The sequence below is a fragment of the Lolium rigidum genome, chromosome 3 (genome assembly GCF_022539505.1).
Source record: "Lolium rigidum isolate FL_2022 chromosome 3, APGP_CSIRO_Lrig_0.1, whole genome shotgun sequence".
Classification (NCBI taxonomy): domain Eukaryota; kingdom Viridiplantae; phylum Streptophyta; class Magnoliopsida; order Poales; family Poaceae; genus Lolium; species Lolium rigidum.
The window spans coordinates 306,182,412-306,195,687 of NC_061510.1; the positions used below are offsets into that span (position 1 = coordinate 306,182,412).

Sequence of the window (13,276 nt, forward strand, 5' to 3'; positions counted from 1 at the left end):
CGAGCCACAACGCCACGCGACATGGATGTCTTGTAGTCCAAACTACCAAGTTGACCACCCGTAGACTGCCAAAAGATCCGGGGCCGCCGCGCTGACATGCCAGCAATACCGATCGCCCGATCATGTAGGTTGGGCCGAAGAGCTCGCTACACATGTAGCACCAATGCGCCACCCATACCTTGCTATACCATGACCACATCCCATGGAGTCATCGCTGCAAGACCATCCGAGGCCGCCGCCTCGGCGCACATCAACCGACCGCCGCCCGGGCATCCACCACCCTCAACGACAAGGTAACCATGCACAACTGCCACACATCTACAACACCACGAGGAACACAGACTCCAAAAACAGTGCCTTCAAGAATATAACGACAGAGTGTGTCGCCGCTGCCCGCTCCGAGGGGGTGAGGTTTTCACCTAGAGAACACATCAACTTGTGAAGGCAGGAGACCAAGCTCCTCGACAAAGCCCTCAACATGGAAAACGGTACCCAAGGGCACCGCCAATCTCGGCACCAATGGTGCGAAGCTTTCGCCTGGAGTGTCAACATTGTCGTTAGGCCCATTGTAGGCCCTGGCAGCAGGCACGGCCAGCCGAGCAGGGGACCTCGTTTTCGACCACCAAATGCCCACCACTCGTAGGAGATGCGCATCCCCGCCATACCCTTGCAGGAGGTAGCAGATCCGGCCGCCAACCGCACGACACCGCGATCCCAGGCTGCGACGACGTCGCCGCGGATGCAGGCCCGCCAGAGCCCAGATCGGCCCCGGACGCTGCAGTCCCCGTGCCTCAGCCACGCCCTCCACCTCCTCGCACGACACCACCATAACTCCTCCACGCCGTCATGCGCGCCAAGCAGGGCCGTCATATGCCCAAGTACGGCGCTGGCCCACTCCTCCAGTGGACGAAACTGCCCCGTGCAGCCTGCCTCTGGAGTGGGGAAGGGAGATCCCGCCGCCGCCCACGACGAACGGGCTTTGCCCGGCGACGCTTGCCAGCGGTGGCGGCGTTGAAGGTGGGTGGAGGTGGAGCTGATCCCGACGGCTAGGGTTGGCACCTAGGTTGCCCGCGGGAAGCCACCGAGGCGCCTGTTTTCAGTTCTGACTCCTCGGTGGTCATTGTGGCAGACACTTGGACATCACCGGAGTGCACCATGATATAATTGATCAGCCACTTCAAGTAGCCTCACCACAGCAGTAGACCCTTGTTTCCCGCGACATCATGATGATGAGGTAATATATATGCCATGATAGGTAATAATAATATTTAGAGCTAATATATGCATGTGTCGTAACCATACAATAACAGTTCACATAATCAAGAGATATTCTATCATTAGAGGAATTGTACATGTCGCCGGAGCAACAAAAGTAAAAAAAGGTCCACTGATATATATTACCCCTAAGGAATTTTCTTAGAGCCAAAGTAACTAAGAGATCCAATTTGAACTTATATAGTACACAATTCTGTAAACTGTTTACGTACTTTGTTTTTCAATAAAGATAGCCGTGTGCATCTATTGATGCAGAGGCTGGGGCGATGCTCCCATATCGAAAAAAATACACAATAATATACCTCACAGGTGAAAGGCATCAACTATCCCCCCACAAGCATAGACAAAAGGAACTATAGCTCTAAAAGTGCAAAAAAATATGGATTTGGCCTACTCTTACAATAGCATGTAACTGAAGGAAAAGATCAAAACAGAATGCACATAAAATGCATATTGTGCATGCCCGAAACAGCTCTCTAAGACATGACACTATGTGTCTAATATTTTAATGATCAAATAAATATTCGGCGAAAATGTATTGCACACATTAACATGGATTGTAGAACAAGATCACTAATGCTGATCAAAAGCTTAGTGCAATATGAAACTTGATATATGCAATTATGAGATAACTTGTATGTATAAATTTTTACAAGTTTTAGGGTGATTGGCATTTTTAATAACCGTCCATCTGCCCCCATCTAACGGTGATAATTAGACAGAACCAAACTGACGGAACCAAATTCGGTGGGACCGGAACCAAGTTCGGTGAGACCGAAACCTGTTATATATTTTGCGAATATTATAAAAAACAATCGTCCTTTTAAACGGACAAATCATCTGATGATAATACACAAATCTTAAAGCAACAAAAATTGATCATATATGCACACATCTTGAAGCTCGTACTATTCTCACCAAAAAAATAGAACTCACCGATTTATCTCTCTCACTCTCTCATCCGCTCCGTCTCCCATCTCTCGCTCTCTCTCATCTCTCACTCTTCGCTTCGGATGAGCACTGCCCAGTGATAGAGGAGAGGACACCTACCTTCCGGCGAGCTCCGCGATGGAGGAGAGGGTGCCGCGTTGGAGCTATGCACAGGCACAGCGACGAAGGAGAGGCCATGGACCTTCCTGCGAGCTCCGCGATAGAGGGGAGGTGGCCGTGTTGGAGGGTAGGGCGACGGGGGGGAGTGGACAGCGACAGACCGAAGCGGCTGAGGCGGCGTCCATGGAGGTCTCCCGTCGATCTCCGTGACGGAGGGTAGCGCGGGGTGTGGAGGGGACGGCGGAGGCGCCCGGTGTCTACGGAGGTCTCTCCCTTCGATCTCCGCGATGGAGGGCAGCGCAGGGTGGAGGGGACGGCGGAGGCGCCCGGCTATGGCAGGAGCGGCGGCGCGGGGTACCGGCAGTTGCCGTACCCCCGAGGCCTTGGTAGTTTGGCCGGGAGGAGAGGAGGGCTGCTCCTCGTATCTTGCCAAGGCGTCAGCCATGCCCTCCTCGTCCCCGCACATCGGGGGTTGCTGGTGCCTCTGCGTTAGCCTGCCATCTCTGCGTTGGTCGAGGCTAGCGTGGGGAGGAGCGGCGGCTGCGGCGTTGGTCCCACTCAACATAGCTTCTCCGTACACTATATCTCCCCTACTTAAGGGCATAACTGTTGTAGAACCTGAATCCGTCATCCTCGCTAGCAACGTCTTGCTTGCGTTCTCACGGTACTCCTTACACTCCTCACGCACATTGGCCATATCTTCCAGCAGACCAAATACAAACTAACAATTAAAAGTTTTATCACAATATATACAAGGATAAAGGTAAAAAGATTGAGGAGAATATTTCATGGGATTAATCAATGATTTAAACGAGGAACGGTCACTGGTGGAAAAAGGGCCTTTGGTCGTGGTTCGCAACTGCCATTAGTCGCGGTTGCGCAACCGCGACCAAAGTAGCGCGACTAAAGGCCCCCCCCCTTTAGTCGCGGTTGCTTACGAACCGCGACTAAAGGCCCGTCCACGTGGGCGCCGAGCAACCGTCGGGGCGGAGGCCCTTTAGTCGCGGTTCTTCGGCCGACCGCGACTAAAGGCCGCCGCAGGTTTAGGGTTTTAGGCCCCCTAAACCTGCCCCCCCTAACCTGTTTTCTCGTTTAATTTGTATTGTTTTATTTCTTTTGTGCTTTATTGTAATTTTGAAGGAGTTTCACATATTCTACGGTACTACATACATGCATGCATATGAATGTACAATTTCAAACAAATTTGAAATTAGAACCAAAAAGAATTCAAGAGGAATATACAATATATATTCAATATCATCGGATGACCATATACAAGTTTGAACAAGTTTCCATACATAATTTAATGCATGTATAGTTCTATGTCCTCGTAATGGTGTTCTCCTTTAGGATCGAGGACTTCCCTCCTGAACCATCCAGCTAGTTCCTCTTGAAGTGGTCGGAAGCGAGCTTCGGACTAAGCATCATCCGGAGGTTATTCCTCCGAGCATTGGTATCACTCGGAACGCGCTCGGTGGTGTATCTCCGGATCATCTCACGTACATAGTATCCACATAGATTGGTCCCCCGTGGCTGAATATCGCCACCATTCTTAGCCTTTGACCGCATGAAATGTAGCTCTTTTTTGAATTCACCGACCTTTGTATCCGAGAACCGTCTCCAAACCCTACGAGGCAAAGAAAATTAAATGAACAAGAGAGTTATTAGTTAATTGCTTGAAGCTTAATTAGGAAATGAACGAAATAGGCCGATCGATATAGAGCGCAAATGAATGAAAACAATTACTTTTGAAGCATTTTTCTCATGTCGGCCCAAGTCGCCGCATCCATATTCGGAGAGTCGTGGATGAGACATTCTGATTTGTCAATTTTAATTACTAGCAGAATCCAGTGGAACCTGCGGACAAAATACATGCACAAGTACGTTATGCATAACTCATCGATTAGCCGGCCACATACCATGCATGGAGTAAACAAAAGAGAATGTGCTCAAGACATAAACACTCACCCAAAATGGTAAGGAAATAGAATATCACTTTTGAGTTGCTGCTTTGTAAGAAACCGCCACGAGTCCGCCTCCACGTCGGTGGGGTGATGCTGTAACGTATATCCATTAACGATGTGTGGGTCAATGAATCCAACATCATGGATGTTCCTTACTCTGCATTTCTTAATCTTCAATCTGCATATATAATAGCGGACACAACAATATAGTTAGGACATATATATTGTGCAGGCAATATGAACGAGATGGGGTAGAAATAAATCACTTACGTAACGTAGCAACCGATGATAGATTTGTCGAGCTCGCGCAGATTGAAAAGCTGGAACAATTCACTCGGATGAATTTGTACAGAGTACTCGTTTGAAGTGATGCTCATATCCAACTTCCGCAAAAATATATTCTTTGGCGTTTTTATTTTTTATGTAACCCTTGTACCATTTCAGCAGACCTCTCATTTGTGGAGGTAGATCCTCTTCTTGCGCGAGCTCGACGAGAGGCCCATTCTTCACATATGTAAGTACTACCTCCTGCACCGGCGCCTCATCAAGGCCTAACAGTTCACGAAGAGTAATATCTAAGTTGGCCGCTTGTTCTCCGGCACTCGTTACACTCAATCCCTCGTGCTGCCGCAGCTTCTATGATTTCGGGGCATCCGGACCGGCGGCTGTCACTATAAGCGGGGTAATCGATTGTTTACTTTGTTCCCCGAGCTGGGCAACAACTCGTTTCCCGCTTTGTGCACTTTGTAATTCCGCTTTATCGGCCTCCTCCCGCTCTCTCTTCTCCTTGAATATGCGTGCCTGATTCTTTAGTTCACGTGCATAGTCGTCAGGCAGATTCTTTGCGGCTTGGGACGGTGTGTTCAAAAATGACTTAGCCCACTTCTTTTGCTCATCAGAAAATACCTCGGGGCGGACTAGGGGGCGGCGGCTGCTTACCCGCCGGAGGTGAATTGGGGGGCGGCGTCGGCCCTCGTGAAGGAGGTGTAGGTGAAGCACCACCACCACCGCCACCGCCGCCACCACCACCACTGTAGGGGGGTGGACTTGTTGGCGCCTCGCCCGGAAACTTGATAAACTTCTTCTGCCATAGAATGAACTCGGCGCTTGACATCTCCAAGTCTTGTCGCCCCTTCAGGTGTAGCAATGTCAATGTCCAGGTCCTCAAACCCTTGGACTATGTCCTCCACCGTGACACGAGCATAGCCATCTTGAATGGGGTTGTTGTGGTGGAGTGCTCCAGGTGGTCCACCATTGTCATTCCGTATTGCTGGTCCACCTTTACCCCACCTCCTGTTAGCTTGAACCATTTGCACCGGAACAAAGGGACCCTAAAGGAGGGTCCATAGTCAAGTTCCCATATCTCCTCTATGTAACCATAATATGTGACCTTTTGCCCATTCTCGGTTGCCGCATCAAAGCGGACACCACTGTTTTGGTTGGTGCTCTTTTTATCTTGGGCGATCGTGTAAAATGTATTCCCATTTATCTCGTACCCTTGGAAAGTCGTTATAGCCGAAGATGGTGTCTTGGCCAACATGTACAGCTGATCTACAACATGTTCGTCATTCATTAAAAATTTTCTCAACCAACTGCCGAAAGTCTCCATGTGGGCCTTCCTAATCCAGGATTCAGGCTTCCCAGGGTTGTCCGAGCGTAAAATATTCTTGTGTTTCTCAAAGTACGGAGCCACCAAGCTGGAATTGGTCGGAACCGTGTGGTCCGCTTCGATCGTGAGAATGGCCGTCCATACATATCGTTGATTTCCTTCCGATCGTGCCTTTTCCACTTAGTCTCCCCTCGTGCCGCGATCGAGGAAGACCAATCGGCTTAAGGTCGGGAACAAAGTCAACACAAAACTCAATTACCTCCTCATTTCCATAGCCCTTGGCGATGCTTCCTTCCGGCCTAGCACGGTTACGAACATATTTCTTTAATATTCCCATGAACCTCTCGAAGGGGAACATATTGTGTAGAAATACAGGACCGAGAATGGAAATCTCATCGACTAGGTGAACCAGGAGGTGCGTCATAATATTGAAGAAGGATGGCGGGAACACCAACTCGAAACTACCAAGACATTGGATCACATCGTTCGTAACCGTGGTAGAACTTCTGGATTGATTACCTTCTCGAGAGATTGCATTGAGGAATGCACATAGCTTCACAATGGCTACTCGAACATTTTCCGGCAGGAGCCCCTCAAAGCAATCGGAAGCAATTGCGTCATAATCACGTGGCAGTCGTGAGACTTCGGGTTTTGGAACTTTTTCTCCGCCATGTTTATTATTCCCTTTATATTGGACGAGAATCCAGACGGGACCTTCATACTGCTCAGGCATTCAAAAAAGATGACCTTCTCTTCTTTGGTGAGAGCGTAGCTGGCACGACCTTGAAACCGTTCCGGATGCCGGTCATCAGGGTCTTTCAAAATTTGCTGGTCCTGCCGTGCTTCCTTTGTATCATTTGACTTCCCATACACGCCCAAGAAGCTTAGGAGGTTCACGCAAATATTCTTCGTAACGTGCATCACGTCGATTGCAGAGCGGACTTCTAGGACTTTCCAATATTCTAGCTCCCGAATATAGATTTCTTCTTCCACATGGCTGCGTGCCCGTCGGGTCCCTTCGGAACCGATTGTCCGCCGAGACCCTTTCCAAAGATGACTTTCAAATCCTTGACCATATCAAATACCTCAGCACCAAGTGTGTTCCGCAGGCTTCGGCCGGTGATCTGCCTTGCCGTTGTAATGCTTGCCTTTCTTTCTTACTCGGATGACCTTTCGGAAGAAATCGACGATGCCCAAGGTACACGTTCTTCTTACAATTTGGCAAATGTACACTTTCGGTCTCATGTAAGCAGTGCGTGCATGCATTGTATCCCTTATTTGACAAGTCCCGAAAGGTTACTAAGAGCAGAGCCAATCGTTGATGGTTACGAAAAGCAACGCTCGTAGGTCAAATTCCTCTTCTTTGTGCTCATCCCACACACGGACACCAGGTCTGCCCCACAGCCTGTAAAAGTTCATCAACTAATGGCCTTAGGTACACATCGATGTCGTTGCCGGGTTGCTTCGGACCTTGGATGAGCACTCGTCATCATAATGAACTTTCGCTTCATGCACAACCAAGGAGGAAGGTTGTAGATGCATAGAGTCACGGGCCAGGTGCTATGGCCGGAGCTCGCTCGCCAAAAGGATTCATGCCATCCGTACATAGACCAAATCTTATGTTCCTTGCGTCAGCTGCAAAATCTTTGAACTCTCTCGTCGATCTTTCTCCATTGCGTTCCATCTGCGGGGTGTCTCAACTCCCCGTCCGACTTACGGTCCTCTTTGTGCCATCGCAACAACTTGGCATGCTCTTTGTTCCCGAACGGACGTTTCAACCGTGGTATTATAGGAGCATACCACATCACCTTGGCGGGAACCCTCTTCCTGGGTTTCCGGCCCTCAACATCGTCACCGGGGTCATCGCCTCGATCTTATAACGCAATGTAGTGCATACCGGGCATTCATTCAAATTCTCGTATTCACCGCGGTAGAGGATGCGATCGTTGATGCATGCATGTATCTTCGTAACCTCTAAACCTAGAGGGCAGACAACCTTCTTTGCTTCGTACGTATCGGCGGGCAACTCGTTATTCTTTGGAAACATATTCTTCAACATTTTCAGCAAGTTTTCAAATGCCTAGTCAGCTACACCTGCCTCGTGCCTTCCATTTCAGCAAATCCAGTAGTGCAGCCCAGCTTTTTCAGACCATCATCGCATCCGGGGTACAGCGCCTTCCTGTGATCCTCTAACATGCGATCCAAATTCTCCCTCTCCTTTTCAGTTTCGCAGCGTCTCCGTGCATCAGCAATGGTCCGACCAAGATCATCAACGGGATCATCACGTGCCTCTTCTTCACCTTCCCCTTCACCTTCCCCTTCACCTTCAACATCCTCCATGAAAGTATCACCGAAATGAGCAAGATAGCTTTCATCGATGAAATCATCCCCTTCTTCATCTTCTTCCATTATAACCCCTCTTTCTCCATGCTTGGTCCAACAATTATAGCTTGGCATGAAACCGTGCCGAGCAGTGCATGTGAACATCTCTTGAGGAAGAGTAACCCTTCCGATTCTTACAGCTAACACATGGACGAGATAACAAAACCCCCCGCTTGTTCGCATTAGCCACTACGAGGAAATCTTTCAAACCCGTACTCGAACTCGCCGGAGAGTCGGTTACCGTACATCCATTGCCGATTCATCTGCATTATTATAATATAAAATATATAATTAACCATCATGCATTTGTTAAACTAACTAGCTACAAACAATATAAATTAAACAATGAACTACACACATGCATATTTTATCAATGACACATCAAAGGTTCAAGTTGCTAACCGCGATCGAGGAGGAAAAAATAAATGAGAAAGCTCAAGTGTGGCTCCAACACTTCATATCATGTTTGTTTCATGCTCTTGGGGCATTTCATCAAACACCTTATGTGCATAAGAGGAACCAAAAGCAAACCTAACACTCACTTGTGAAGTTTGTGAAGAGAATGGCTCCAAATGGCTAAGTGTTGGCTGCTGGATGGGTATATATAGGGAGGAGCTTTAGTCCCGGTTGGCCTGGCCAACCGCGACTAAAGGCCTTCAGGCACCTTTAGTCGCGGTTGGCCTGGCCAACCGCGACTAAAGCCCCCCACGTGCACCAGCTGGCCACCGTGCGCCCTAGGCCCAGACCTTTGGTCGCGGTTCGCCACACGAACCGCGACTAAAGACCCCATTAGTCGCGGTTCCTATAGCTTCGCGACTAATGGGGCTTCCCGGAAGCCTGTTTTTCTACCAGTGGGTACTAGTTAACCACCGTTTCGTACTTGATATTCATTGGGTGAAGTTGAGGTAGAGGAACATTACCACATATAGATTTGCTGCAACATTCTAGGCAGTAAAGATGTTTGCGTTCAGCTGAATAGCCATCTACTTGCTATACTTGACCAGAGATGTATCACTATATGTCTAAAAGGATGGTATGCATGCTATCTGGGTCTACACGAATACTTGGATTTATATTATTCAGGTAATGGAATATAATGTTGATACTTTGTGTTATTCTGAAATACTTGGTCATGAGGGAGCGGTGATTAATCTCTTCATTCTTCAGACTTACACAGAGATGCATCTGTGATTTGCCATGAACAAATACACCTCTATTCTATTTCTTTTGACAGTTCTCAATAGGGAGTAGAGATAGAAATTCCAAAACACTGAATTTGACTAATACGTTTTGCAGACACTCACTGATGGACGTACAAAACAATGAAGTTGAGCTGAGACACTGGTCTGACCTTGAGAGTTGAGGTAGTGGCGTACGATCAAGCGGGCGAGGGTGGGACGTGGCCACCGACTCCGATCCCGCTAGCAAGGAGAGCAGCGGCATTGCAACGGACTGGGCCGCGGAGGAGAACGATTTAGGGTTGCTGCAGATGCTGAGGAGGCGGCGGCCACGATCCCATAGATGAAGAGGGGGCGGCGTCCGATCCCGTCGCCCCGCTCTGGCTTGCCTGCTGCCGATGAGGTAGATGTGGATGACAACTTCGCTTGCCTGCTGCCGATGACGTTGATTAGGACGGCAGCTCCGGCTCGCCGACAAATGACGAGTACCCGTGCAACCGGCAGCGGTGGCTGGCGGCCGCGATGGAGGAGAGGGGGCTGCGACTCTCCAACGATCCGCGCGACAGGGGGAAGGGCGGCGGTGGCATCGCCGGCGGCGGCGGGCGCTCATGAGTCAAGAGTATCGTGGTTTTTTTTTATCACGGTATAAGCACTGTGGCCTTCTTTTCACAGGTCTATGATGACGAGCTTGGTTTTTTTTTATCGGATTCTGATTTGATGAGTTGACTTCTAAAACGTTCGTTTATAATTGGTGAAGCATTATAGAAGTTACATAAAAACTATTACCAATTTAATCAATGGTAACGGAAAAATTAGATTAGACGGAACCTAGATTAGATTAGATGGAGCTAAGGTTCCGTGCCAATCACCGTAAAAATGCTCTCCTTTTATTATTAAGATCTTTCTGAAGTGCAAATGCTAAAGTGCTTCTCGGATGCTTGGTGAAACTGATGTATTTTCTGTTTTTTTTTTCTACGTTCTTAGGGTGACTTGGGGCCTCTGCCTTTGTTTTTCCACCTCACCCCTCTTTCGGTTTTTAATGCTTGTAACAGACCTTCTATCTAATCAATGAATTTAACAACTTTCCTGCTAATATTAAAAAAAAACTTGTCCAAGTGATTGAGTTGTGCTCTGAAGATCTATGATTTTTCTTTTTGTAATTTTATCAAACACAAGCAGTGCTCCATACGTAACCAAAAAGAAGTACCTCCTATTCTCTTTTCTCATACCCTAGCTAGAAATACATCAAATGCTCCAAATATCAACTTATACCAAAAGTCTTAGGACAAAACTTCCGCAATGCCTTCAGGTGTCATCATGTCACCAAAGTTGTACATCAGGAGGGCTGATCCAGCAAACACGCCCGCAGCCTTTAGCAATCTCTGTAAATCAAAAAGCAGCAAAAAAAAGAGTATAATTAGCATACAATGTTGATGAAGCATGAAAGAAGATTACTTAAAACATTGGCTATTTATAGACTGAAGTTTGGCCATGTAAACATGAAAGAAGATTTACTTATAATTAGCATACAATGTTTCCATTACAGTTGGGTGACAAAGATCTCACTAGCAAACAAAGTAGCAGTCAACTACCAATGAAGATAACACAGATATATTTAAATTAGCTCATCAATCCAGATATGCACATCATTTGTCATGCTCGAGTTTTTCTTGTCACCCAGACAGGCAGGCACATATATATTAGATAGATGGTCATTTTTAGGCATGGACACAAAATCAGACAAATTGTATCAGTTCTGGATAGCTCTAAAAGGATCCAGATTTCAAACCAAACTCGAGCTAAACCCAACAGGCGTAATTCTAAATTTCTAACTGGTAAGTTAATGAGAGTCTCTTGATTTCCAAGACTACTGTGCGATAGCACGATTCAAAGCAACTGGAACGGCACAAGGCGTCCAATGCTTTTCAGGCTCTTTTGCATGTGTACCCTACATCAGGTCATCAGCTGCCCCGGCCTTTTGTACGATCTTCCTACGCACAGGTGTTACAATCACTGCTACTCGCCTTTTCAAATTATAATATTAACGTAGACTTGTCTATATATGCATGTATCTAAACTTGTTTTAGTGAGTAGACACATGCGAATCTAGATAAATTTAGATCAATTAATTTGGAACAGAGAAAATAATAATAAATATAATTATGATGAGCCAATTATGATAAAAAAATCCCCTAACATCAGCAATAAGTAATAATCTTCTTTCCAGAAAACACAAAGGAAAGGAAGGAACTAAACGAGTCTAAGATTAGCCCTCAGCAATGTAATCGCTCTGTGACAAACTAAGATCTACGTTCACGAGCAGGACTTCGAGCACACCAAGCAAAGCAATTTCAAGTACCAGCGCAATCGCACGCGAAAAACACAGAAAACGAAGAGGTTAAGGGGAGCGGGGAGAGGGGGTGCATACATAGTTGAACATCCGCTGCTCCTCGTCCATGACCTGGGAGTCCCAGAGTCTCTTGAGCATCTGCAGCGGTGTAGGCGCCATCATCGATCGGGTCGGATCGAAGGGTTTTGGGAATCCGCGGGTTTAGGGTTTCTGTCTCTTCGAGTCGGCTCTGCTTTGTCTCTCTGATTTCTTCTGGTACGCGAGTTCTTTTCGTTGGTTTATATCATGTGTAATAATTTTGGGCCGTGCGCTGCACGTCATATACAGTCCGGTTTCGATTTGCTTTGTTGTTCGATCTGGGCTCTGGACGAAGGGGGAAACTCCGCGAAGGCACCGGCTAGTGCACGGAGACATCACCGATGGAGAAAAAAACCTATCGGACCAGGCCCACAACCTAATCTGCGTGAACCATCTCCAATGCTAGACCCGTGGTAGTCCGAAACTCAAAGCGGCAGACAGTCCGTAGATGAGTAACTCTATTTTACTTCTAAACACAACCCTCATCTTTCGAGCATATTCACGAGACTGAGTCCATAAAACTGATCCAGCGGATCTTAAGATTAACACTAGTAGAAAAAGGGGATTTAGTCCCGGTTCGAGCGCGACTAAAGCCCCCGCCCCCTTAGTCCCGGTTGCTTACGAACCACGACTAAAGGCTCGTCCACGTGGGATGCAGACGTGCGTCGGAACGGAGTACCTTTAGTTCCGGTTGGTGTGTCGACCAACCGGGACTAAAGGTCTCTGCAGGTTTAGGGTTTTAAACTCTAAATCTGGTTCTATTTTGTTGTGTTTTCATTTCTTTTATATTTTATTTTGTGTTTTATTTTAATTTCAAAGAAGTTTCAGTACACATATTCTATGTTAGTATATACACGTTACACGTTGATGCATATGAATATACAATTTCAAACAAGAAGAATTCAAGAGGAGTATATAATATTCAATCTCGGGTGCGGAAATTCAATTCGGCTCCCGGGTGCGTATGCTCCCTCTACCAAAAAATCATATTTCGAAATGTCAAAAAATTTGGATAAAAAATTCTACATGTACATCTCCATAATATACGTGCGTTCGTCAAGTTTCACGAAAAACCAATATTTTGTGTGGTCTATATAAAAAAGAGAAAGTTTATCTTGTGAAAAGCATTATTTTTAGCACTGAATTTTGTCTTTTTTACACACGTCACATGAGAAGTCGATTTTTTATGAAACGACTTTGTGAGCACGTAGCACGTGAAGATGTAAGTACGAACTTTTAGTTTCAATTTTTTTAAAATTTAAAATGTATGTAAGATGCTTTTCAAAATATAGGGTGCATATGCACCCATGTTCCAAAACACCGCTCCCATCTCGGGTGACCATATACAACTTCAAACAAGTTTCCATATACAATTTACGGCATTAGAAGT

General features: G+C 46.8%; 1 protein-coding gene across 1 annotated transcript; it reads right to left on the reverse strand.

Moving 5' to 3' along the window:
• Positions 1-10,738: 10,738 nt before the first annotated feature.
• LOC124696800 (mitochondrial import receptor subunit TOM5 homolog) lies at positions 10,739-11,970 on the reverse strand. Its single transcript, XM_047229469.1, has 2 exons — positions 11,887-11,970; positions 10,739-10,840 (listed from the first exon to the last, which is right to left on the reverse strand). The coding sequence occupies exons 1-2, from the start codon at positions 11,968-11,970 to the stop codon at positions 10,739-10,741; spliced, it is 186 nt and encodes a 61-aa protein (XP_047085425.1).
• Positions 11,971-13,276: the final 1,306 nt, after the last annotated feature.

What these genes read in the sequence shown, in the direction of transcription:
- LOC124696800 (XM_047229469.1), bottom strand. Translation starts at nt 11,970, where the DNA reads ATGATGGCGCCTACACCGCTGCAGATGCTCAAGAGACTCTGGGACTCC. An exon ending in AGCAGCGGATGTTCAACTAT is followed by an intron (nt 10,841 to 11,886) that starts GTATGCACCCCC and finishes TTTGATTTACAG; the next exon opens with AGATTGCTAAAGGCTGCGGG.